Source organism: Podarcis muralis, chromosome 10, assembly GCF_964188315.1.
Source record: "Podarcis muralis chromosome 10, rPodMur119.hap1.1, whole genome shotgun sequence".
NCBI classification, from domain to species: Eukaryota; Metazoa; Chordata; class Lepidosauria; order Squamata; family Lacertidae; genus Podarcis; species Podarcis muralis.
Genome location: NC_135664.1, coordinates 32,455,267 through 32,482,039, shown reverse-complemented (window position 1 = coordinate 32,482,039; position 26,773 = coordinate 32,455,267). Strand labels below are relative to the sequence as shown.

At 41.1% G+C, this 26,773-nt stretch overlaps 2 protein-coding genes across 4 annotated transcripts; both read right to left on the bottom strand.

Moving 5' to 3' along the window:
* Positions 1-39: 39 nt before the first annotated feature.
* Positions 40-13,716, bottom strand: MDM2 (MDM2 proto-oncogene). Of its 3 annotated transcripts, none has more exons than XM_028745788.2 (11): positions 13,205-13,716; positions 12,714-12,804; positions 12,402-12,476; positions 11,947-12,080; positions 9,959-10,008; positions 8,364-8,431; positions 8,183-8,243; positions 6,739-6,899; positions 4,171-4,320; positions 3,467-3,544; positions 40-1,983 (listed from the first exon to the last, which is right to left on the bottom strand). In XM_028745788.2, the coding sequence occupies exons 2-11, from the start codon at positions 12,780-12,782 to the stop codon at positions 1,432-1,434; spliced, it is 1,398 nt and encodes a 465-aa protein (XP_028601621.2). In that variant the 5' UTR covers positions 12,783-12,804; positions 13,205-13,716; the 3' UTR covers positions 40-1,431. The 3 variants fall into 3 exon arrangements, with proteins under 3 accessions (XP_028601621.2, XP_028601622.2, XP_028601623.2); XM_028745789.2 differs by having other exon boundaries at positions 13,299-13,716; XM_028745790.2 differs by lacking the exon at positions 13,205-13,716 and adding an exon at positions 12,927-13,095.
* Positions 13,717-17,481: 3,765 nt separating this feature from the next.
* Positions 17,482-26,612, bottom strand: SLC35E3 (solute carrier family 35 member E3). The gene is made up of 5 exons (XM_028746267.2): positions 25,974-26,612; positions 24,451-24,561; positions 22,698-22,856; positions 21,322-21,404; positions 17,482-20,058 (listed from the first exon to the last, which is right to left on the bottom strand). The coding sequence occupies exons 1-5, from the start codon at positions 26,361-26,363 to the stop codon at positions 19,872-19,874; spliced, it is 930 nt and encodes a 309-aa protein (XP_028602100.2). The 5' UTR covers positions 26,364-26,612; the 3' UTR covers positions 17,482-19,871.
* Positions 26,613-26,773: the final 161 nt, after the last annotated feature.

The following is a 26,773-nucleotide window of genomic DNA, read 5'->3' as shown; positions in this document are numbered from 1 at the left end:
TTTGATCGCATGATTTAAATACAGAAGGTAACAAGCCAGTCAGAGAAAGCAAAGCAGCGAGATTTACTGAAAACCGGGGATTTGTTAGTTTAATCCAAAGCTTGTACATTTATTGCACTGAATTTCAGTATTTTACGTTTTGTTCAAATGAACTAAACCCATTACAATGGCAAAAATGGAATGTTAAGCCTCTTGCCAATGAGACTAAGAATATACATTTAAAAATCTGCTTTTTGACCAAGTTTTCACATATTTGAGGATGAAAACAAAATTTAATTTCAGTTTAACAGACTTTTAAACCTTTACCAGAGAAATGCAGATATGGAGGCTATGATTAAATAACCCCTTTAAACACACTTCACTGGATTTTGCAAACTAGCTATTTTCCATCATCCAGGGAATACTGATTTCCCCCATTAACACTTCCTAATGGTCTTTGTTGCAGGCCTGGTAAAAGAGTGTAGGCTTCCAGAAAGGGAAACTAGAGATTTAGTGCTGGAGATCTGTTAACTCTTCAGTTAAAATGCTGCTCTCTACCTAGCCCCAGAGCAAATTTATTCCTCCTGCCTTAACCATGTATGTGCAAAGACTGGCATTAACACTAACAAAGCTGCACTGGCACAACCTGCCACCCCAAACTGCAAAGGACTGCACAGTCTTCATATACACAAATGGAGGCAAAAACTGTGGGCTGTAGCACGTATGAAGAAGATAAAGCAAATAAAAGGGGGAATGAAACTAGGTTAATTTGTATTCTTGAAAACTTAAGTAAAATATTTATTTAAGAAAGAGAGACTAACCAGGCTTCCATCTGCCTTGGATTCAAACCATGCTAGAGACACAAAAATGTTCTGTTTCTGCTAATAACCAGTTAAAGTGCAATGGATTCCAGAGAGGAGGCGAAAGAAATACCCACAATCCCACAGCTTGCTTCTGATCCCTTAACCAGAGTTAAAAGATTATCAGTCTCTCTGCACAGAGTTTGCCCTACAGCCTTTTGACTAAAATCACTTTTCTGTAAATGCAAGATGTATCTAGTCTTCAAGCATGGTTGAAAACAATGGAAGCTAGTACACTTTTTTAAAAATGCTGTAATTTCAATCTCTTTTCTGAATAAAGAATGCAATTTTTAGACACAGAAGATTTGGACTGGAAGAATAAGACTAAAAAGATCTCACCACAAACACTAAATCCGTTCATTTGTTGCCATGCTTCCATACATCACTTTGCTTGGGCTAACTGTTTGCTACTGGGGCTAAAAAGGAGGTTGTGAACATTACAATTAAACCCATCGGCTTCAGCACATGTTGTCTTTTGTAGGAAAATCCTGTGAAGAAGGTATAAAAACTTTTGTAAACTTTCAATATTTTTTGTACAAAAATTTATTTTAGGGCTGTAGGGTTTCTTGAAGCAATTCTGCTTGTATCTCAGTTAGCAAAAATAAGTTAGCAGGATCATCTCAATTGGCTGCCTGCAGACCAAACAAGGCTTGTTCCGCTTCTTTAGCTTTTTTGCACATGTGAAACATGACAGGAGGTGTCCCGTCCTTCCGTGAACTATGCAACCATTTTTGGGCCGAGTTTGGCATATGACACAGGGCTCCACACCAGAAAGGGGTAAAACTAAATCAGTGCTTTCTTCTTTGACTTCAGCCTCTTCCTTCTCAGGTTCTTTATAGTCTTCTTGGCTTCCACAAAGCATACTGCTAGATGTAGATGGCTGAGAATAGTCCTCACTTTTCTGAGAGTCAGAGCTCTGTTCTGAGTCGTCCTCTGCTTCATCTTCAGGTGTTTTCCCTTTCTTACAGTCAGGAACATCAAAGCCCTCCTCGAGATCCAGTGGTGTGTCAGTTTCAATTTTGCCCTCTACAGACTTTTCCGTCTTCTTCTCAGGAAGCCAGTCTTCCTGAAGAGCCCAGCATTTTGGGCAATGGCGTGGAAGAGGTGGGTTCATTTTATTGCACTTGGAGCACTTCCAATAATCCTGTAGTCAATTAGACATGAAACAGTTAAGCTACCATTTACCAAAATAAAAAAAAGCAAAGATCAACCATTTTCCTCCTCTGCACAGTCAAGAAACATTGGTGATATCATCAGATTAAGACATACTGAAATCAGTGGGCTTAGGTCCACTGACTTTAGCGGCTCTATTTCAAGTATTACGAATACCGGATATCATATGCAGATATTACTACACCCACAAGGGAAGGAGGAAGGATGCTCAAGATAGGAAGCATGGGCTGCAATCCCACTAGCCTTCAGCATCATATAAATACTGATTGTGCAGACTGTGGGCTAGCAGGTCTATCAGTTTATGTTGCTCAACAGAGGAACAGTTGCACTAGCAGAAAATTGTTTTGCAAGATGTGAAACAAAGTTACCAGCAACTTACTTATAGTTTTGTGCACCAACGTTCCATTGGTGCGAACCATTTCACCTGTGCTATACTGTACTGCCAAGCAACTTAGTGCCACAGTCAAATCTCAGCTCCTGAACGCCAAAAAAAATGGAAGTAAATGCTTGAATGTTTTTTGGAAGCCAAACATCCAACGCGGCTTTCTCTTGAGAGCAGGAAGCTCCTGCAACCAATCGGAAGCCGCGCCTTGGTTGTTGAACATTTCGGAAGCCAAACGGGCTTCTGGAACAGATTACATTCAACAACAGAGGTTTGACTGTAGTACATTGCATAAAACCCTTTGTCTAGCTGGCATCTACTGGGGGAAAGTTGCATGGTTAGTTGGCTCTTGTGCATTGCCTGGTCAAATCTGACCTTCTATCTCATTGGCATGACACCCATAAATTATAAGAGATCAACAGTCTATTCCAGGGGTCTGCAACCTTTAAGACAAAAAGAGCCACTTGGACCCGTTTCCAAAGAAAAAAACAACTGGGAGCCGCAAAACCATTGCAACATTTAAAACAAATATATCTCCGGAGCCGCGATCTGATAGCGGGCGGGAAGGTGACGTCGGGACGGTGCATGACTAACGCACGCACCGCCCCCATGCGACGTCACAGCCAGTACAGCACCCGCCACAGTGGGGAGTGTCGGGGCGCACAATGCGCCTCCTCCCCTCACTAGTATCCGCCCCGGAGCCGCGGCAAAGGTGTAAAAGAGCCACATGCAGCTCCGGAGCCACGGGTTGCAGACCCCTGGTCTATTCCTACTGTCCAACACACCCAGTATTCCTAATGTTAGCTGCTTTTGATGTGCTATTTTACTGTTTTTTGGTTTGGATGTACCCGTTTTCCAGCATAGCCTACCCACTAAAGCAACCTTTCCCAACCCTGCAGTCTGGAATGCACAACTCCTATCAGCCACAGCCAGCATGGTCATGCGGTCTGTGGCCAATGGGAATTGTAGTCAAACATTCAGAGGGCGCCAGGTTGGGGAATGTTGCTCTAGCATATACAAAAACATCTAATTTTAAAAGCTGCAATTTACTCTAAATGAAGACGTTACTTACACCTGGTGAAATTTCAGGATCATCATCAAATGAATCCACATCACTGTCTTCAGTCTGATATATAGTTACCTCATACATCTGATGGAAGAAAATGTTTAGATTCCAATTACACAAATATGCAAGGCGTTAGAACTCCAAAGAGACAAATTGTACTAGTGTAAACGTATTTTTCTTCCATTAATTACTGAGGTTCCAACTGATTCCAACACTGCAAAAGATCACTGTGATCCTCTCTACCATTAAAATCTGCCTGGAATACAGACAATACTATATCAACAGGACAACATAATTTACCCTGTTGAGAAATTATGCAACTTTTTTTTTTTTTTGCAAAAACAATTAACAGTAAAAACTGGAGAGGGGAAAGAGGATGGTATGAAAACTTGTCGGAAAGCTTAACAAGGACTTCAAGTCAGTCTCTATAATCATCATCTTTTTTTAACCATTTATCAGATAACAATTTGTGCTTCTCAGAAACTTTTAGGAACTATAACTGTTAGGGGGGAAACTTACAAGAAAACCCATAAAGCATATTTGGAAAAGGTCCACAGGACAGTGGCAGTCAGAGCACATATTCTGATTCAATCCCAGGTAAATGGATGTCATTGGGAAGGCTTTGGTCTAAGATGCGAGTGGCTGCCAGTCTGAGTCAAGCGTTCATAGATTTTCTTCATTACCATTCCAATTAACTTTAATTCTCCTACCTCATCATCTTCTTCTGTAAGCTCAGATTCTTCTTCATTGATACTGTAGTTTTCTGAACAGATGGATTCAACCTCAAACTCAACACTGAATTGATCTGAAACAGAATCCTCATCCAGCCAGTCCGCTGTTTCACTTAAGCTGTCATGATCCTGGAAGAGGCCAAGGTGTAATAATGTCCTTTTAGTCAAGTTTGTAACTAGAACTAACAGTAATGAAATTAATGGCTTTGAATTCCATAGATAGCCACCTATTTCTGTAAAATACGTTGATGCAATAATCATGGAAATAAGGGAAGAGCTGCTTGAAGTAACAGAAATAAACCTGTGTCAGTATGGGGAGACTAATCAATTGCAGCAAAATTCTGTGTAACCGGTTTGCATTTTCCAACCAGACTAGTTTGTTACTGGTCAGATATGAATGAGCTGAGGCAGAATTCCAGTGAAAGCAAAGCTCATCTTTTATTATCTGTTGCAACAGAGTCTTTCTCTCCCCGTCCCCCACCCCTTGTCAGGAGGTGAAGGACCCAGAACAAGGAAAAACCCATCTTTTTAAAGGTTAGCATTTTTGGCATGGAGGAGGACACCCTCTTCTGCAAGTGTCAGGGTCACCTGGGATATGTGTCATGGTTACATCACATACTAGGTGGGGTCAGGCAGACCGGGGTGTCAAATGCCTGAAGATCAGCATGTTTCACACAGTTCCAGACAGAGTTTACACAAAATATTGACACTGAAAATAGAACTTGGGGTAGTCAACATGATAACAACAGCTGTGCTCAGCAGGATCCAGAGATTGATTCTATGTAGAGTACCTGAGCAAGCAGGGCAACCTTCTAGGGCGACTAACACATTGCAGATTCTGGGAGCTTCCCTGATGGGCATCCTGCCAACATGACCCTAGGCTTTGGGGATTATGGAAAACCCAAAGATTCTCACAATGCAATATAACATACACACACGCTATAGGCTCAAGAATAATACATTTACACGTGAACTTAGTTCCATAGAGAAATTCAGGTTTTCCTTGTTTAAAGCAGGCTAGAGTGAAAGTATCTGCCTTAAAAGTTGAAGAAAGGTGAGGGCATGTGTAGGGTGGTGCTTTGAGTCAACGTAAGGATACACTTATTTAATGTGCATCCTGGAGACATGGCAGGGCACACAGCGATGAACAGAGAGGGGGAAAGAGGGATATGTAATGGGCATTTTTCTGGTAACAACCCTCCCTTCGGGAGCATGGTAAGCTTTTCCTATGATGAGATACATATCACTGCATATTAGTAGCTGTCCAAATATGAACAGATTCTGACAACCAAAAATATGTACCACCACGTTAAATGTTTTGCTGCAACGACAATCTTCAGGAAAAAAACATTATCAATGGGGTTTGAGAGAGAGAGAGCAAGCAGGAGCATGGGCCTCTGCACTGAAGAGATGAAACTGTAACATTGGTTTACATGAACAGGCTGACACAGTGAGACATTATGAGTTATGTGTCTCAATTCACCCAGGCAGATACCAAGTGATTTTAAGCTTTCAAGTTAGAGCCTTATATTTGCTTTGACTAGGGTACTATACATTTCTGAAAACACTTAGCAGTAACAATAGTAGTGGTGAAACACATGTCATCCTAAAATGTGTCTTACAGCTCATTCTGTTTTAACATTTACTAAGCACCAGTAGATTAAGATACTGAGAACAATCAGCTCAGGCTGCTCCCACCTAAGTATTCAAACACTAATTTCGCTACATAATTGGAAGGTCATCCATATGGGAAAAGGTCAAACTTTAATAGTCAGCAATTCAGAGAACTAACTCTTTTCTGATGCTGTTATTTGTGTTCAGCAGAATTTGGCTTCATCGCTGAAAATGTTCATAACCATTACCAAATGGAAAAGATTCAGGCTGTGACCAAAACATATTGGGCGTGGGTGCAAATAGTTTTCAGTAGTTGTATTCTAGACAGCTTAGCACATAATAAACCCATTAACAGACCTTACTATTTCTGAATACGTGAGATGACTGAATGCTTCCTGTATTTTCTGGGTTTTGTTGTTGTTGGTTTTTTTTTGGGGGGGGGGTAGGGAAGAATAGCAAATTGCAGAGAAGTGTAGCCTAGAGCAGTGTTTCCCAACCTTGTGCCTCCAGCTGTTTTTGAACTACAACTCCCATCATCCCTGACTAGCAAGACCAGTGGCAAGGGATGATGGGAATTGTAGTCCAAAAACAGCTGGAGGCACAAGGTTGGGAAACACTGGCCTAGAGAACTTCCCTCTGGCATACTACATTCTGTATACATGGGGACAATTCTACAGTACACTGGAAGGGCAGGTGAAAAAGAGGGCAGGACTCCAGCTTGTTTAACAGCTGTGCAGAACAGGTAATTTCAGCAGGTAATTTGCATGACAAGCTATAACTTCTGAATTTCAGTCTTCCACACAACTATGAAATGTGCAGGAGCACTGTCCTCTATTTCATCTGGTGATACCATTTTAAGATACAATGAGGACCTAAAAAAATGGGAGAGACTTAAAGAAAATAGTTTCCTCATGAAAGTCCATTACTACTTACCGGACTGGATGAAGAGCCTGTGGAACTGCTGATGTTGCTAAGATCACAGGGTAAACCGCTTACTACACACCATGAAAGACTTTCATCAAATGTAAGAGAAATGCTGTCTGATCTATGCCGTTTCAGTCTTTCATCATTCTTATCTTCTAAAGGACTTTCTTCTGCAGGATTAAAAAAACCCAACCTCTTAGCAAATACAGTGGTACCTCAGGTTACAGACTCCGCTAACCCAGAAATAGTACCTCGGGTTAAGAACTCTGCTTCAGGATGAGAACAGAAATTGTGCAGCAGCGCTGCGGCAGCAGCGGGAGGCCCCATTAGCTAAAGTGGTACCTCAAGTTAAGAACAGTTTCATGTTAAGAACGGACTTCCGGAACAAATTAAGTTCTTAACCCGAGGTACCACTGTACTTCTACAAGTTTTGCAGTTCCTGATTTTGGTATTGGACTTCTTGATTCAGTCTCCCCCCACCCCCTTTCTGCCATGTTATCCCAAAGCATCCAAAAGTACTGATGCCCCTAAGACTTCTCACTGCAATAATATACTTTTCATCACTCCACATTTACTGTATAGTGTTAGAAGCTTGCACAGAAGCCACTGGCATTCCAATGTAACAAGCACAGCAATGATATAGCACAGTCAGATACAAATCTACTCAGAAGTCATTTAATTCAATGGTGCTTACACCCAGGTAAGTGAATATAGGACTGCAGCTGTAAAGATGCATAGGAAATTTTACATTTCAGGTGTTAGAAGAGGTAATATTTAAATCTCTGAGTGAGGTCCATATTCTCAGTACAGCACACTTGCTTTAAATAACTTTCTCAGTCTCAGGTCCCATTTGGGAAATGCAAATAATCACTTCCTCTACAATGCTATTATGGCAAATGCAAATAACTATAATGTACACAGGTACTGTAATGAATATTAAAGTAGAAATTTCCAAAGGCTGAAGAAAACTGACAAGCAACTCAAACACAAACAGCTAACATTAGAAGCATTTGTGGGCAAGAAGATTTCAGTTTTCACAAGTTTCTTGGGTGATAAACTTAGCTGAAATAAGGATTATGTCCCCACACAAGTTAGGGAAAAGCAGGAATCCAGAAGTGTTTTTTGCCCACACTGACATCCAGTTATAAGTAGGCAGCTATATGTCTGCTCATAAAGGACGGTAAGCTATGACAAGTTATCACTCAGCACAGTGGAGTGAGATATGCAAAACAGAAGGTGTGGAACTTAGGCCATGGCTCGAAGGGTTGCTGTACTGGGATTTTCAAATAATCGCTTCCACCGAGACACCAGGAAACCAACCCTCAAGCTTGAAGCAGCAAAAAGTCACTCTTCTCACAAACATCCAACTTTGTGCGTTCTATCACTGACTTGAGTTTTGGATACCTGAGTTACTATAAGCACTGAAACCGACAAAGCAGAAGGCTGTGCTCACCTGTTTCACTGTGTGCTCTTCTCCTAGAAGAACTGGCTTCACTGGATTCTTGGACCGATTCCTGTTTAATTAAAAACAAACAAATAAGCCAAACCCCTCAGATATCTCTTTAATCTTTACCGTTCCAGATGTTACACTTCAAAGTGTGGAAATAAAGAATGTAACGTGTAATTAAAATTACCTTTATAGTATTTCCATTTTCTACTTGCCACCTGGACTGATTCACAGATGTGTTAAAATTACTAGAGCCTTCAAAAAGAAATGCATATTGGAAGTCACCAAAAAGGGACAGCAAGAGGTTCAAATACACATTTAAGAACAAACGGATTAATACACTGCAATTCCATAAATATAAATTGCTCAAAATCCTAATTGAGGAATAAAGTATGCATTGGAGTAATGCACAGACACGTGAACAGCAAAAAATTTGAAATAACCTATAAGACAAATCAACGAAGCTTATTTATTGCTTTACATGAATTAATCGTCAAATTCAAGATCCTTTCTATGTTCATCATTTAAAAGCTGAATCCAACTAGAACAAATTTTGAGAAATTTGGGGATAGAAAAGGATACAACTGGGAATCACACTTATATTTTGTATGATTTGTGCATATGATTCACAAATGACAACTGCATGGTGGCAAGCAGGTGCATTCTGGAAGACTGGGTTCATCCAGACATTTGGATCTGTTCAGGACCTTAATTGTGGTATTTTAATGAGTGGAATACTAGTTCTATTTTCAACCCACATGTGGGTAAATCAGCTTTCTTACTAGCCACTTATTCATCACCGTCCTAACTGTTCCTATTTATAATTCTTGGGAAAAGCCCAGCAGATAGGTATCCCAATCCAAATAATCCATTTTAGGTGGGACAGTACAAACTCCCAGCTGTTCCTTTTATAGATTGTTGGTTCTTATTTTTCTTTTTTTAAAATATGATTTTTATTACATTTTCTGTTTTACAATTTCAAATAAACATTTTACATACTTAAAGATATCAGTGACTTCTCTTCTCCTCTTTCCCTGGTTCATTTTACATATCTTATATCCCTGCATATTTTACAAAAACTATACCAATTGTTTTTCCATTATTACATCCATCAAAACCTATTTACACTGTTGAATTTATGTACGCAATTATTTTCCATTTAGTTTCAGTTACAGCTGAAACAGTAATCCACAGGATACATGATTATCCCATTTACTATTTACAGTGGTGCCCCGCAAGACGAACGCCTCGCAAGACGGAAAACCCGCTAGACGAAAGGGTTTTCCGTCGCGGAGGCGCTTCGCAAAACAAATTTCCCTATGGGGTTGCTTCGCAAGACGAAAAAATCTTGCGCGTCCCCGCGGGTTTTTTTGGCTTTCCCCCCTTTTCCTAAGCTGCTAAGCCGCCTATCAGCTGTTCCGCTGATAACCCGCTTAACAGCTGATCGCGAAAAGCCGCTAGACAGCTGTAGCGCTAATCCGCTAAGCTGTCAATGGGGTTGCTTCGCAAGACGAAAAAACCGCTAGACGAAGAGAATCGCGGAACGGATTCTTTTAGTCTTGCGAGGCACCACTGTATTTGTTTTCCATCATGGAACCCAGGGCAGCATACATGAAGTTCTTGGGTAGTTACCAACCCAGACACTATCCAGAAACTGACCTGCTTAGCTTCCTCAAGGTGATGTCAAACCAACCCAAATCAACTTTACTGTACAACTTAAAATTATCACGTCCTTCCCTCATCCAGGATAAAGAAAAGCATCATTATAGCAAACTAGCTTACCTTGCTGACCGACTGCTGTCAGATTTTTAGAAATCATCAAACGTAGTTGCCTTTAAAAAAAAAAGTTAAAGTTTATGAACTAGATATTTATATGCTTTTGACACCTTGGTTAAAAAAAACCTGGACCCACCCCATGCCTAAAAGGAGTTCAAATTATGTGATCTTTCCCCTATCAATTACCTACCGTATTTTTCGCTCCATAAGACACACTTTTTTCCTCCTAAAAAGTAAGGGGAAATGTCTGTGCGTCTTATGGAGTGAATGTGTGGTCGATTGCTGGCTCCCTTTCTGGCCCCGCCCCTTTGCCCAGGCCTCCATTGTTGAATGTTCTGCAGACGGAGGCGGTTTCCCCAGTGACATGTGATTGGCTGATTAGATTATCTGTCTGGAAACTGTAGAAACCGCTCCCTTTCCTTTCCTAAAGAAGCTGCAGAACTATGAGTTGAACCCCATAAAAACAGGATTTTTTACCTTTGCAAAGTAAGCCCAACAACTTTGAGCTGATCCTCAAAAAAATGGGGCTTTTCCCCTTTGCAAAAGAAGCTGCACAACTGTGAGCTGATCACCCCAAAAATGGGGCTTCCCTCCTTTCCTCCTCTAAAAACTAGGTACCTCTTATGGTCAGGTGCGTCTTATGGAGCAAAATTTTTATATTAGCCTCAGATAAAATACAGAGGGTCATATTATATCAAGTGACCCAATATTTTTACCCCATGTCTTCCAATTTTCTTAATATGTTGTACACTTGTTGAATGATCAAAACTTAAGTTTAAATCTAAAATTTAAATGAAATGAAGTACTAACAAAATTATTTAAAAGTGTTACTTCTATCATGCAACAGCAAGCTATCACTCTGCTTTGAAACACATTTTTAAACGAAAAGCCTGACTAGCTTTTCAGATACCTTTTAATTGAATAATTTTCTAAAGAAATGCCTGAAGTAACTGATATTATAGTTTGAAGTCTTGTTTATTCTGTTATATTTTACTTTAAGACCACCCGTTTATCCTAAAAAAACTCAATCAGGCAGACATGTACAAAATATTTTTTTCTTAATGTGATCCCATTGAGATCCCAAGATGAAATTTTGCAGGTAGCTCTTAGAAATATTAATTAATCAATACATTTTGGGGAATTTTTAATCATTAATTTTAATCACTTTTTAATTTTTTAAATGTTGTAACTTAACTTTAAAATTTAAAGTAAGCCCATCAAGTGACATATTATGTTAAAGCCCATGAAGTTCTGACCAGATTGGTATTTTTAGTTTTGAAACATCTCAATTCTGGGCTGAGTTTTTAAGGTTTTTGTGTAGTCTGGTGGCAAGGCCAAAATTGTAAAATTTTTGAAATTTAAAACCCTCATAACTCAAACATTGGATGAAATAAAAAATTAAAATTTTAGATTTAAACTTAGTTGTGATCATTCAACAAGTGTACAAAATATTAAGAAAATTGGAAGACATGAGGACAAAACCTGGATCATTTGATAATGATTGAACCTTATTATAAAGGCTTTGCTTACTTTACATCAATGCTTTCCTCCTTTTGTTCAGACTACTGAGATTGTTGGAGTAGAAGCTTAGAGTCATAATTCATTAACATAAGTAGTTCTCCAAACCAAAATTAAACACAAAAGTTAATTACTGTATGGGGACAACACAGTAAGTGGAATTCAGGTCTAAGAAATAAAGGCACAGAACTGGACAGACATCCCAGTCAACAGGCAACTCATAGGAGCATCTAAAGGTAGAATAAGCACTCTCCAAAGGTCTTAGATACAACAGGGCTTTTTCAATATGTAGGCCTGGTTCACACATCATGGTAAGCCAAACAGAGAACAAACCTTGGCTATAGATAGTGGTTAAGGAGAGCACTTGGTGTGTTGGGGTGGAGGGTAGAAAACTGAATATCTGGCATGTAAGAAAGTGCCAGTAAGATAACACATGTGCTCAGCATTTAATACCAGGCTGCAAAAAATATTTTTACCTGCATTCTTTTATAGAAAAACTCTGTACTCCAAAGATATCACCCAGAAGATCATTTGCACAGTGGACAATATGTTGCTGCTTTTCATCATACAAACGTTTAGACATAATATATTGACCAATATAGAACATTACCTGTAAGAGCAAACATAAAACAATGCACTTTTTTGTAATATAAGATCAACTAGCACACTTCCTAGTTGAGCTCAAGAATATTACTATACACATTTTAACTAAAATTGTTTCTCATTAAGCCGTAGCACAATCAAGAATTTGAACCTAAGGTTAAGTTATGTAGGTAAAAAGGCAGAACTGAGAAGAACCTACAGCGACAAACTTCTATTTAGCTTTTAAGCAGTTTTGTTTAATTGCCGTTTCATTTTTGTATCATTTTTTATTGTTACAGGTTATATATTAAGTTTCACCACAATATTCTCTGCAATAACCGTAACTTACCTCCTTCATAGTAAAAGTCTCCTTTTCTGCACCAGCAAGCTTCAGAAGTTGCAGCAGCAACGGCTTGGGTTTAACCTGGAAACATAAAAAGACGCAGCTCTATTTAAATGGTTATGTTCCTGTTCAAACAATTTTTTTGGGGGGGGGGGGGAGGCGGTAGCACCATAAAAAAACGAAACAAAAAACCCACAAAGGAAGAGGCAAATCCTTTAAATGAAATGGGTTTGCGTGGTCCTAGCAGGTTTCCTGCAAACCTAAAAATCTAACATTTGCACAAGAGTCCACGGGGCAAAGGCTCCCCCGAATACTGACCAACTTTTCCGGACGCGTTTGGCTGCTGCCAGATGTGCCCTCGATGGGCTGGTCGGTAGTAGAGGCCATCTTAGTCGTATTGCACGTTTCCCTGAGAGGATTAGAAGGAACTTCGGTTAGGTTCAGCGGTTACGGGTTTATGTCCGTCCCCCACAAGGTGTCCCGGCCAACAAGCGGAGCCGCATAAAGCCCTCCGGTCGCCCGTCTCCTCACCCGGGTTAGACCGCCGCTTCAGAAAGAAACGCAGCGAAAGGCCCCGCCTGGGGTCGAGTATGAAGAGCGTCGCCTACCGGCCGGCCTACGACTTCGGCCGGGGCAAGTCCGGGCTTCGCTCCCCTGGCTGACCGCGGCCGACATGCCCGAGCATGACTCGCAAGATCAACACTGAGTCAGGCGGGAGGGGAGCCCCGACGCCGCCATTGGATCCTCCTCCCCACATAAACACACACACACACACACATAGATTCTGCCCTTTCCCTCCCTCTCCGTACCTCAACGGGTCCCCCTCAGGAAGGGCCCTCGCCTCAGTTCTCCCAGGCAGGCTCCGCTTCACCCACCCACACGCAGGGAAAGGCACGCGTCTACCTCAACGGCCGAGGAGGCCGAATTCCACGCCGAAGGCCGCCATTTCAGGCCCGACAACGCGGCCATGCCCTGCCTGGGTTTTGCCGCGGCGCAATAAACTGGCTTCTTGGGGCGGCGTCTCTCGAGCGCCCCCGTCGGCCCTGCCCAACCCGGCAGCCGGTTCTTTGCGCCAGTGGCGCGCTTCACGGCCTTTCCTGCAGTGTTTCGGGGGCCGTTTCCCCCCGCTTGGTAGGGTGCGTGTTGAAGAGAGCCTATTCCGAAGGAACTGTCGAATACATTGTTCGTGAAATGCCGCCGCGGCCTTGTCTTTCAAGGAGCCTGTCTCGACGGGCGGGCAGGCGGGTTCGTCCTTGGCGCCACGCCGGGAAGGAGTGGGGCGCCTCGCGGGATGGGAGGGTGGCGACGTGGTGCCTCCTCACTGCCACGCTGCGCTTATACCAGAGACAGTAATTGGCTGTGCTCTTCACTTGTAGTGGCGGGGTGTGTGTGGAGATTTAAAGTCATGGGTATGTGTTTTTTTTTCATACGCTGAACATTCCTGCGGTTGGGACCCCGCCACGCAGGTGAGACTCCTCTTCCGACCTATATTCTCATCTCTGGCCGAGATCACACCATTAAAGTGACACATGCAGCTGCATATGCGCCACAGTAATACACACGCTCAAACCCTCAACCTGTTTATGTGCGTTTGTTTTCTGTTACCAGGAAAATGCCCATTGCATGCCCCCCCCCCCACTTTCTGGTTTCTATACATCTTGTTTTGTGCTGCCCTGCGTCCCACCACATGTCCCCAGGATGCACATAAAGTAAGTGCCCCCTTATGTCGCCCAAAGCACCACACTACATATGCTCTCCAGGGAATCCACCCTGCTCCCCCTTACCTGTTTGTCTGGTTCTAATGGAGGCATGGACCCCCCCCCCAACCTTTCTTCATCATTTAAGCCTTCACTCTAGCCTTATTAAAAACAAGGGAAAGTTTAATTTCTCTATGGAACAATGTACAGTATAGAATTGTTTAATAAATGTCTACACCCGCCATAATCCGCCTTGCCTGAGGTCATGTAGGCTGCTGCCTGTTGGCTTAATTAAGGTTGCAATCCTGCACCTAGTTTCCTTAAGTAAGCCCCACTGCATTCAGTGGGAATTACGTTTGAGTAGACAGTGCAGAAGACTGCAGTGTAATTGTGCTATTATCAGCTAAAGAGAGAAGGAGCAGGTAGTATGCCCCCAAACAGTCAAGATCTGCTAATGGTTAGCAAAAGTTGATTCCCAAAGACAATGACCACACTTCTAGCAAATTCAGGTTAGACATGGACACTGTGCAAACACTACATCCAAAACAAACTAGGTTATACAAATAAAAAGGGGGTGAGGCAGATAGAACAGGGAGAATGCAAAATTAGAACGAGAAATAATACCCCATACTTGTACTTTTTTAGTTCCATTTAAAACCTGTTCATGACTCACCTCATTAGCCCTTATCAGCCAACATTCATAGAAACATTGAATTGTAGAGTATGGATCCCAATGGTCATATAGTCCAACCCCCTGCAATGCAGGAATTCTGCCCACACAGTGGCGTAGCGTGGGAGGTGCAGGGGGGGCCGGCCGCACCATCTGGGGTTAGGGCAAATCCACAGGTTAGGGGGCACAAATCCACGGGTTAGGGGGCGCAAATCCACGGGATAGGGGGCGCAAATTACTTGCCTTGCCCCGGGTGCTGACAACCCACGCTACGCCACTGTACCCACAGCCATCCCTGGGTGGGATTGAACCACCAACCTTCTGGTTAACTGTGACATACTGACCCATTGCACCAGGCTCAATTATGGACAAGTGTTCTTCTAACCTCTGCCCTTTCCTCCAGCAGCCCTTGAGATTTTATCAAGTTGGAAAAACTAGCTTACTTTTGAAATAGGATTTTAAAGGAGGAAGTTGGAAGGTGGGGCAACAAATTATATTGCTTCTGCGAACAGAATGCTGAAGGCTATAGCTTGTGAAAGAAGTCACAAGGTCTTAAAAAAAAAATGCTGTCCCAGCTAAGTCACACACCAGGCTAAACCGCATTTCCGAAATTATTAAGATGTTTTTGCTTTTAAAAAACCCCCAGCGGTCATGTTGTCAATGAGGAAGTTAGCTTTCTGAACAAATTGGCATCTTGTGGAAACAAGACATGAAAACAAAGTCAGTGAATTGAGAGAAATGCTAGTTACTTAAGCATAGTTACCCACCAACCACTAAAAGTACTAAAGTTGCTTGTAACATAATGAACACTCCTCATTTTGGCATATCTCCAGTGAAAAACCACCATGGTGACACAGTGTTCTTGCTTAAGTGTTACCCTAAGTGCACACAGTACCCAAGCATAAGCCATGCAAACTCGAGTCCATGTCATGCATAATGGATTGTGCAGTTTTCAACTGTTTGTACTGTACAGGTGAAGGGATAGCAATAGGAGGCAAAGGTATTGTTTGCGAGTTAAAAGGTAAAGGACCCCTGGACAGTAAAGTCCAGTCAAAGGCGATTATGGGGTTGCGGCACTCATCTTGCTTTCAGGCTGAGGTAGCCAGTGTTTGCCCACAGACAGCTTTCCGGGTCATGACTAAACCGCTTCTGGCACAACGGAACACCATGACAGAAACCAGAGTGCACGGAAATGCCATTTACCATCCTGCCACAGCAATACCTATTTATCTATTTGCACTGGCGTGCTTTTGAACTGCTAGGTTGGCAGGAGCTGGGACAGAGCAACAGGAGCCCACCCCATTGTGGGGATTTGAACCAACCTTCCGATTGGCAAGCCCAAGAGGCTCAGTGGTTTAGACCACAGTGCCACCCGCGTCCCAGTAAATCAGGATACTCAAAAGAGTTGCAGATCAGATAATCCTACTCTGATGCATAATAATAATAATAATAATAATAATAATAATAATAATAATAATATTTTGTTGGAAGCCGCCCAGAGTGACTGGGGAAACCCAGCCAGATAGGCGGGGTATAAATTCATTATTATTATTAACGAAACAAGTTACTGGCAAGGTTGATTAAACAGCTGAGTTTCACAAGGGATCCATGAAGAAAGTTTAGACAAATTTCCCAAACAAAGCTGAAGACATAAACACATTAGGAGCACACTTTGTTCTAATAAGTGCATCAAGTAGATTAGGTAAAATAGTGGAAAAGTGCCATGTATTTAATTGGGTGCGAAATCATGTCATCTGTACTGACATCTGATTCCAAATATTTATTGTGTCCTATAACATCAGGCTCAATTCACTTAGATTTCCAAACCCCCAACCCATCATGGGTTTTGACCCATGTTAGATGGGGATTCAGTTCCCTAATTCTTAATTTCTCAATTTAATTCTTAAATTCCAGAGATTTCCCCTCAACTCAATTCATCACCTCACTCCCCATGCTGTTTTTATACTTCATTGAACCACTCCTCCAATCCACTCTCTAATCTGGGAAATACACAGTAACTCACCTTCCACAAAACCCAGCAGTGAAGGAACAGAGATTAATGAGGTTAGCTGGACATAGCAACAGGAGAGGCAATCATCTCTGTCTTTGGAAGTCTAAGTTTCATAACCTCAGGACAGCTCAGAGGGAGTTTAACGGTGTTTGTGGCCATGAAGAATTTGGTAAATTACAGTAGGGAAAATGTGCAATGTGCCTTAAGTATTTTCTGCCTCATACATTCTAAACATTTGCACCAGGCAGTAAGACATTAAGGAATGTAGGTTGCTTCTGTTCTTATGAAAGAGGCCTGTGTGTCTCTAAGACAGAGATCTGATTCAACAGAAAAGCGTAGTGCCTCTACTATTTATGGTTAATGTACAACCAAAACAAAGTGCAGAACAGAGCTGAGATGTACAAGTTTTTGATAAAGATTGGGAAGACAAGGTGTCAATTTTGCACTAGTGGAATGGTTAGAAATCTGTTTATGGCAAAGTGAGCATATGACTCATAACTTCTCATCCTATGATTATGAAAAATATATAGGGGAACATCAGATATAGAATTGCAGAAGTGCACGTAATATTAGTTTTGCATTGTAGAGGCAGCAACCTTTAACAATACTGTTCTCTTAAATGAAAGCACCACCACCATATCCATAGCTCTTAAATAACTTAAAAGGGAGACAAATTATACTGCTTCAAAGAAAGTCCTTAGGCAAGGCTAATAATTAAGAACTGTTTTATTCAATCAGCGAAACCAAGAATTTAAATAAAACCTCTCTTCATTCTAACTACAGGATGTGTACATTTGGATTCTTAGTTTGTGCATTTCATTACATTTTCTGCCACTGAGAAGACCAACTTCAGCGTTCAGCGCCATTTGTACCTTATACATTCTTATTGTACACTGTATTTACAGTAATATCCTACAACTTCAAACTATGTTACATTTGAATGAGATAAGAGTTTAACCATTTTATGCTACCTTTTCAGACACAGAATTGACTTGCAGGAACATTATACCTCTTGAATCCACGTTGTTAAGAGGCTACTTTGTGTCTTTATAAAGGCATCTGAATTAGTCTTTTAATTAAACAGATCCTTGTGGCATATTTATCTTTCAGAAAAGCTTGTGCATAGCACAAAATTAGTGCAAAATTGTTTTGTCAGTGCATACATTGGAACAATACGCACTTCAAGATCATGATGTTCTGAACATATTTTTCTGCAGCCTATTTTTAACACTAATTACAGATATTTAAGAAAGTAACTAATTTTGTAAAGTATCTAAAACTGTTAGACATGAAATGAAATGGTCTATCAAAATACAGGACCCCCCCAGGGTATATTAGGCTACTGAAGGATTTGGGCTACAAACACAACCAAAACATTTGAGAACTGAATAATCATTGAACACTGGCCCTTTTCTGAGGTGGTTGTTTCTACATTGTATTGCTCAAATCACTAAAAGAATTTGGGATCTAAGATTTGCATCATAGTTGTGAAAAGACACCTTTATCAAAAGAAATTAGTATACAGTTCATTTTACAGGAGTTGCAGAATTCAGTTATTTGTTCTTGGTCATATCATCCTAAAACTACATAGACAGAAATAAAATACAGGCAGTATATAAAGTTCTGCTTTTGATCATACAAGGCGGATTTTTTTAAACAAACAAACAAACAAAACCAACCAAACAAACAGCATTTTAATGTATTTATCAAATGAACTTTGTAGCTTGTGAGGCAAAAACTACACACCCTTTCAAAGATTCCTTTTGGAATCACAGTCTTCTAGTTTTACAACTCAGGCTTACAGTTTCAGTCTTTTATCAAAACTAGCAGCTGTTCGTAACAGTGGAACAAAGGCATGCAGCAACCCTTGGGGCTTGTTCCTTCTATGGAGTTATTCCTTGTATGAAGTAACAAATGACCAGGCTATTCAGATAGATTGCAAGGCCCTTTGGACACAAATTAGCCTGTTTCTTTTTTTATTAAAAGTGTTACATCATATTTTATTGTTCCATAAGTGAACAGCTCTGCTGGCATTTTGAAAAATATGAACTTACTGCTCAGACATTTTATTAAATGGTTATATAAAAAATTCTTTAAAAATACATGTAGTTTGGTTTAGACAGCAACTAACTACTATGGATGCTTTATTTTCCTTTCCATAAAGTTTCCCCCCCTCCTCAAAGGTTTTACCACCTGACTTTAAAATTTTGCAGAAATCTTGATTTGTCAGTTAAGACATAATCTGCAAATGTCTGGAAGCATTCCCATCTTCCTGTTCAACCCCGTGTAGTTCCATTATAAGAGGCTGGAGCAGACTGAATCCCTTAATTATGTTAAGGGACCTGAGGATCTTAATTGCCACCCTACTAGTTCCCCCCGCCCCCTAAAGCAAATCCTCCTACTGGGGTTAAGGTTAACCAGCAGACTGTTTTAGGTGTCTTAATACTAGAATACCGTAATTTTGCTTAACTGTAAATGAAGAAAATCTAATTCTCAGAAACAAATGAAGAAAATCTAATTCTCAGAAACAAATGAAGAAAATCTAATTCTCAGAAACAAATGCTTTCTATTGGATTGTTAAAAATAAATCTATGCATGATTATGTTATACAATATTTCATTTAAAAAAACCCAAGAAAAAACAAATAAAAACAAAATTTGATTTTCCATTCTTTACCAGATCAAGAAGATACAATGTTCATTTGACTTCACATTATCAGCAGACAGCCTCCTTTCTAGAAATGGTAATACTGACATAATCAAAAGGGCAGAATGAATTCCTTTGGCAATTAATGTCACATCTAACTTGATGAGTCCATTTGGTATGAAACAGTTGAGTTCTCTTAGAATTGCCACTGTAATTATGAATCATATTTTAAATATAGAAATCACTTAACAGAATAGAAAAAACATGATAGGCCAAGATTGTAGAAGTTGAGTTTTTGTAGTGCTTGGTTTTTTAAAAAGCTGATCCTTTATATAAAAATAACAGAAATGCACTTCCTTAACAGCAACTGGGCGCATCTATTTCCTTATTTTGCTTGTTTCAAAATTAGTGCATAATAAAAGGACTCATTCACCATCATATCAGTACTTGTTCTATGGACGCTGAACCAGCTTGCTCTTGCCCCCTTCCTGCTCACTAAGTTTGAAGTGGGTATAAGCTAAAATTCCAAACAATGTGCATGTAATCCCAAGGCCTTGATTAATTGATAAAGGATCCTTAAATAAGAGGTACCCTCCCATGAGGGTGATGCAGAATTTGAAGTGTCCGAACATATTATAGCTATGCAGATCTGTTAAGGAGCATATACTTGTCAAATGTAAAACATGTTAAGTTCATTTATCCACTTACTTGTAAGTTGATACAATCCTGTGGAAAGTTTGGCTGCTTAAACCCTATTGCAGTCAATAGGCTTAATAAGCTGCCTAAAAGTGCACAAGGTTGCAGCCCATGCCTGCTACCTAGGTATCCCCATCACTTGCTTAACCCAACTTCTGATTATTTTGTTTCTATACCTCTTAATAGATCAAAAATATCTGTAAGTGGTGTACGGAACACTGAAGCAACAACAGACAACTTAAACAAGCCTGAGTTCTTACTCAGGGTCCAGACAAACTCAGCTCACCTACAAGTCTCACAAGGAGAAGAGTTCCTGAAAACAGCAAACATGACCCTAGTCTCTCACTCTAGACTTTCTTTTATGGGCAGGTCCAAGGTGGATGGGACTTCCTCAGGTTGGCCACAGCAGTGTCCCATTCAGCTGCACTCTCCACACTCAGTTCCAGCTACAGCAGTTTGTTGAGTTTCCCAGGGGGTCCAAAGGATGGGGAAAGGGCTCCCCTTCACTCACAGCTTTCTTCACCCATTCCTCTCCCCCTCCAGCTGCTTTTTGGGTTTTAGCTACATCGCAGCTACTATAATTGACACTTTTATGCTTTATGTATAGCAGATCATTACCTACAAACTAAAAATTCATTATCATGATTTAATTACTATGAAATGATAAATGCATATCCAAGCACTTGAGCACTGAAAAGTTGTGCCAGTAGAATTCAATGCAACTGCTTCCTGGGCACAATTTAAGGGGTTGGTTTTTACCTATAAATCAGACTGTTCCATCATGCTGGCCACTTCTGCCTCCAGTTAAAAAGGAGCAGCAGAGCTGGGGGAGACCAGTCTTAAATACTGGAGGATGCTGCCAGTCAGAACAATGCTGGACTTACATGGGCCAATAGTCTGACCTGGTATAAAAAGGCTTATTATGGCTGGTGGGTTGGAGGATTCTCCATAGCAATTTTTGTGACCAGTGAGGGGTGTGGACAGGAGAGGGTAGAGTAACAGTTACGTTCCCCCACCACAGCTGAAGTAGCAGGACTGTGGATTACAAGCCACTGCATTTTTGCAGTCTTGTAGTCAAAACAAAACATGTTCGTTATTAGTTGGCTGGCACCCTAATTTCTTTATTAAATATACCAGTGTGTATACTGAAGGAATGTTTTTTTCAACTGAAAGTGAGAAATAGGACCAAAAAAGAGAAAAGGATACGTGACTGGTGAAGTATTCCCAATGATCCAGTAAATAGATAAGTTCACCATAAAGGCTATGATTCCAGACAGCAGCACCATAAACTGTGGGTAAGTAATAGACACACAAAACAAAACAAAACAAAACAAAACAAAACAAAACAAAACAAAACAAAACATGAGCACTGCAACATGTTTCAAGGAATCACTACATTAAAACGTTTGAACAGCTGTACAACATAATACAGTATAGCAAATTCACAATCAAATAAGCAAATATGAATTGTAAAAACAAACAATTGTGCAACGCACAGTGTTCTTCCTGGAAATGGTTTGAACAGTTAGTACAGGAAGCATGAATTCTCTTTGACCCTGGCAGACAACTTTGGGCCTTGATTGGGCCAGAAGCAACAATGTCATTTTTTCATTCCCAATAATTCCACATTAACATAATGGATTGTTATGTTGTTGGCATATACATTGTACAGATGTTAGCTGCCTTGGGAGTTTCAATTGTTTTATGTCACTGCTGGGAAAGGTTTTTTTTTTATACTGATTTTTATTATTACAGCATTGTACTGTATTTTGTATTACTGTATGCTTATATATATATTTTTCAAGCTGCCTAGAGAATCTTATGAATTGGGAACCACCTAAGATAAATAAATAAATAAATAAATCTAATTCAAATGGAATATTAATTTTATTTTATTTTAAAGTTTTTGTTAAGATTTTTTTCTTTGAAGAGTCTGACATACCTGTTCCCAAGGAGGATAGAACCATCAACTTCGCAGCCTTATTACTAGAGAACAGAATGCAGTTCTATCCTATGTTTACTCAGAAGTAAACTCCCATTATATTTGGTACAGTTCCCTCCAAGTAAATTCATACAGGATTACAATGAGATGGGCAGAGCAATACTAACCGGGTAGATACACTAGGGGCAGATATGTTGGCATATCTTCTGTGTAAATCAAGCCCTGCTGCTTCTGCCCAAGAGGTCTGTCGCTGGGGAAGGGTAAACATTACTTTACTGCCCTTCCATCAACTCCTATAGAGTGAATTTAATTACACCTGTATTTTGGGTGGTATAAGCTGCACTGACCTCTATGGGCTTTAGAGTTCATGAGTAGCTGGACCTTCTTCATAAAATTCCCCATGATTCCAGTAACTGTATGTCCAGATTTACTTACTTAGGCCAGACTGTAACTGAAAAAATTGGGACACTCCCCCACCCTCTATTTGAAGTGGATGCTCCGGAAATTATATTTGGCTAAGCAGTTTCTACTTGGAGCACCACTGTTACTATGGATTGTCATTTTGAAGATACTACTCAAATATGCAGGATCAAACATTATTTTATTTTTTTTAAAAGGCAGACACAAAACAAAGGCTTACCACAGCAGAAAGTGTCCAGGGACCAAATATTCCACCATCGCCAAATACTGGTTCAAAGAAGGGAACGACACACAACAGCATGCCACAAGACATGGGAGCTTGATAGTACAGCAACTGCATAGAGTTTACCTGTAGCTCATGTTGCTTCGCTCCTACCCACTAAAATCAAGAAAAATACATTAATAACCTGTGACATCCAAGTGTAGTAAGTTGTAAGGAATATTTTAACGCCTTCTACAAAAATGGTAACATAGATATATACATTAACAAAAATCTATACGTACATTAGGACAGCTAAGCCCAATTTATCCAAATTTGGGAGGAAAGCTGAAACCTTTGGAACATCAATGGATTTTTCTTTACACAGGCTTAAATGACACAGGGTTTGGGTTTCTGAGAGATTCAGCATAGGTTTAGATCATCAAGAAAAAAATGCCATGTTTAACTACAGAGTCAAATTACTTCCTGAACAAGCATTAATTTTAACTGGTGGTTATAACAAAAGATATTGGTTTGCAACTACTTCATATAATTTATTTATTTTTTTAATCTTGCAGTGCACAGAAGCTGCAAAATTGTGGCTGCTTAGAGATCTCTGTTGGATCTCTTCATATGCAATTATATGAATCAAGATGGTGCTTGGAGGCCAAGACTTCTAAATAAGCTTGCAAACATGGCTGGGCTCTGATTTTGATTTATTCATGTATATACTGCTTAGTGTCAAAATAGGCTTCTAAGTAGTTTGCAAAGTATAAAAACTATTTATACAAACACCCACAATTAAATACAATAGAAAATAATTCAATTAAAACTCCACAGCAATTAAAACAGGTGACTTGGGTCAAGAGATCAAGGGGATGCCTGTGCACTTTCAAAAGCTAGCAGAACTCTAACACAGATGGAACCTCTTGTATTTCAGCATTCCATAACACTGGTGCCACTAGTGAAAAAACCCACCTCAGCAGCAGCACAAACTATCAGGCCAGGACAAGATTAACCAGTTTCCATTTGTTGATTTTAAAGCTGTTACTGGGCAATGGAGGGGAAGTCTGTCTCAGGTAACCTGGTCCAGAATTGTACAGGGTTTTATATTCAATGCGCCTAAATTGCTTGTTCCCTGTACAAGATCAGAACAGAGACTCCTTCCTTTTAGAAAAAAAAGCAACTTAAATTCAAGTATCCCCTCTCTCATCCCCATTGTGTCTGGTACCTTTTGGACTCTTAATCCTAGCCAGTTTATTCAGAAGTTAACCCACACTAGGTTCTTTGGGCCTTCCTCCCTAGTAAGTATGTTTAGGGCTATAAGCTCATATATCACTTATAAGACCTAACTTCAGGCATTTCCTTCTATTTCTTTTTACATAGAAAAGTAGCCTTTAAATCAATGTGTTTGAGAGATGGCCATGATTGAGTTTTATGAGACTGTAAGCGTGAAAATGTTAATATGTTGGTTTGTTTAAAATCCAGATTTCACTTTGAATAAATATTGTATATTTAACCCCAAAATAAAGAATGTCACCACATAATACACATTTGCCTACTGCTTGCAGACAAATAGTTTGGTGTCAATGACCACGGTTTCGTATTTTATAGTTATCAAGAGTGGTAAATGCACAACAATATATTAGTGGAGGACCTGCCATCTGAGATAGCCAGAAAAAAGGTAGAAGATTTAAGAGTGTTACATCAAGACAGTTATTATTTTGAATCAAAAACTGCATAAGATAAAAGGTCTTTTTTTTTTTTTACTTACCACTTGATAAAGAGATGTAACTAAAACACCGAGGGAAGCAAATACCATGCCAAGAAAGTTAAATTTCACATCATAATAGGAATTTAGGAAAACGCCTAAAGTAATAGGAATCTGTAAAGGAAAGGAAAAAGAATGTTACATGTTATATGCATTTGCTGCTCATACAATTCAACAGAACAAAACTTTTCTTATCTATAAGCCTCAAAGTCCAAACTTCAGCTGTCACGTCCAGAGATGCTGTATCAATATATAATTTGATGGAAGAAAAAGAACACCACCAATAAAAGTCACACATAAGCAATGCTATTGAAATGAAAGCAGTTACCACTAAAAATGCATCTCCTACTCAGAACATTGGGCAAGTTTCTGGTGAGATACAAGTTTTTCTTCAAGAAACAGCCTAAAAGACCACTATTTTGCACAAGTGCTGTAGCAATTGCATCACATGCAGCTCACGAATATAATGGCTATGACACATCTGAGGAAATAAACATACATAATCTAAAACTCAAGTGTAATTTTTGTTTCAATGCTTTTTTTTTTTTTGCTCTTATGGAAGTTTATGCAAATTCAACCAACATATTAATTTACTACAACCCAAACAATTAAGATTTATTAAATCAGGGAACAGCCCTAATTGGGGAGGTTTATATGCTTTTCTAGCTTTTTATGCCTCTATTGTATGGTTTTTATCTTTTCAGTGTTGTAAACTGCTCTGATATGCTTTGTGCTTTAGCGGCATATACTTTTATAAATAGAAAAAACAACAGCATGGTTAGCAGTTCTTAACTGAAATGCACTGATATTGAAAATGCAGACATCTCACTACTTCCTAACCTTTCTTATCTCCTATGCTTCACAACCTCAGCTGTCCACCTTCTCCATGAGCTTCAGAAGACCAGCATACTGCACTATGCTTTTGAAAAAGGGAAGGGTCACCCCTTATTTAACAGGACTGGACCAAGAAGGCATTTGCCTTCCCGGAACATCACTTCCCTGCATTAGAAACGGGCAATCCGATTCTTTCACTCAGAACCAGCGAGCAGGGTCGTCTGCGCCAGGCCCTCCTATTCGGCAGCAAGCCTACCTAGGGCAAACGCAGTAAGAAAAAGAAAGGGCCTCTGAGCCTGTGCAGAATGAATTAACGGCCTTCATAAACTGGGACAGGAAAAAAGGCGGGAGAGGCTTCCGGGTATCCCTTCAGAAGCCAAATCTCTGGTTTTTTTGTGCGTAGGGGTGCCAACTTGAATTAAATTATGGGTCGATCACATGATCACTATTTGAATGGCAATGCCTATTAAATGGGGGGGGGGCTCAAATATTTCATTGGGTGGGGGACGAAGACCCCTTGGCCCCTAGGAGTTGGCTCAAAGTGTTTGAGGGCAGCGATCGCCTGGACGTGCGAGAGCGGCTGGCTCCCCTTTCCCTCCCCCCGGGCCTGAGGAAGGGTTTCGGGGGCCGCTCTGCTGGTGCGGAATGGCCCCCTCCCGCCCTGGCTCTCTGGCTCCCGCCCTTCTCCTCACCAGGGTGAGCTTGATGCGGGCGGGGAAAGTCTTTCCGTAAGCCACGCTCTGGATGAGGACGATGACCGGCGTGGTCATGGCCTTGGCCAGCTGGTAGGTGCCGATGGTGTTGTTCTGCAGGGACAGGTTGGTGAAGACCACGAAGCCGCAGAAGCTGAGCGCCAGGGGCAGCACCTGGCGGGGCCGCAGGCTCTTCGGGGAGAAGATGCCCAGCGCCTGGCACACGTACAGCCCCAGCCAGGTGACGGCGAAGTGCACCAGCGTCAGCGTCAGGTTGGGGAAGCCCATCCGCACGTACAGCCACTTGTTCAGGAACACGATGCAGATGGACGCCGCCAAGTTCACCAGCAGACCCGCCGCCAGGCGGCCCCGCTCCAACGCCGGGCCCATGCTGCCGCCGGCCTCCGGGCCCAGCTCCTCGTCCGCAACCGGCGAGGCAGCCGCAGTAGCCACCGCTCCTGGGTGGTAGGCGGCGGCGGCAGCAGCACTGCCCGCCGCCGCCACCACTACCACCGCCTCGCCCGCCCACTACCGGGCCACGTGGCTCCGGCGTAGGACCTTCCGGGGCCAACAGGCCGGCGGCTCCGCCCTGGCAAAGAAGCGGCTCGCCTCACGGCGGCACTCTTTCCCCTCAGACACTCACATGGGGAGGAGTCACGCCCCTCTGGCAGGCTTAGCGGAGAAGAGCCTCCGCCTCTCCCTCCGAGAGAGCAGAAAGAAACGAATCCTTACCTTATTCCCTTTAGCTCGGGAGAAAGGGGGCGCCTGTGCATAGCTGTCAACGTTTCCCTTTTTGAAGG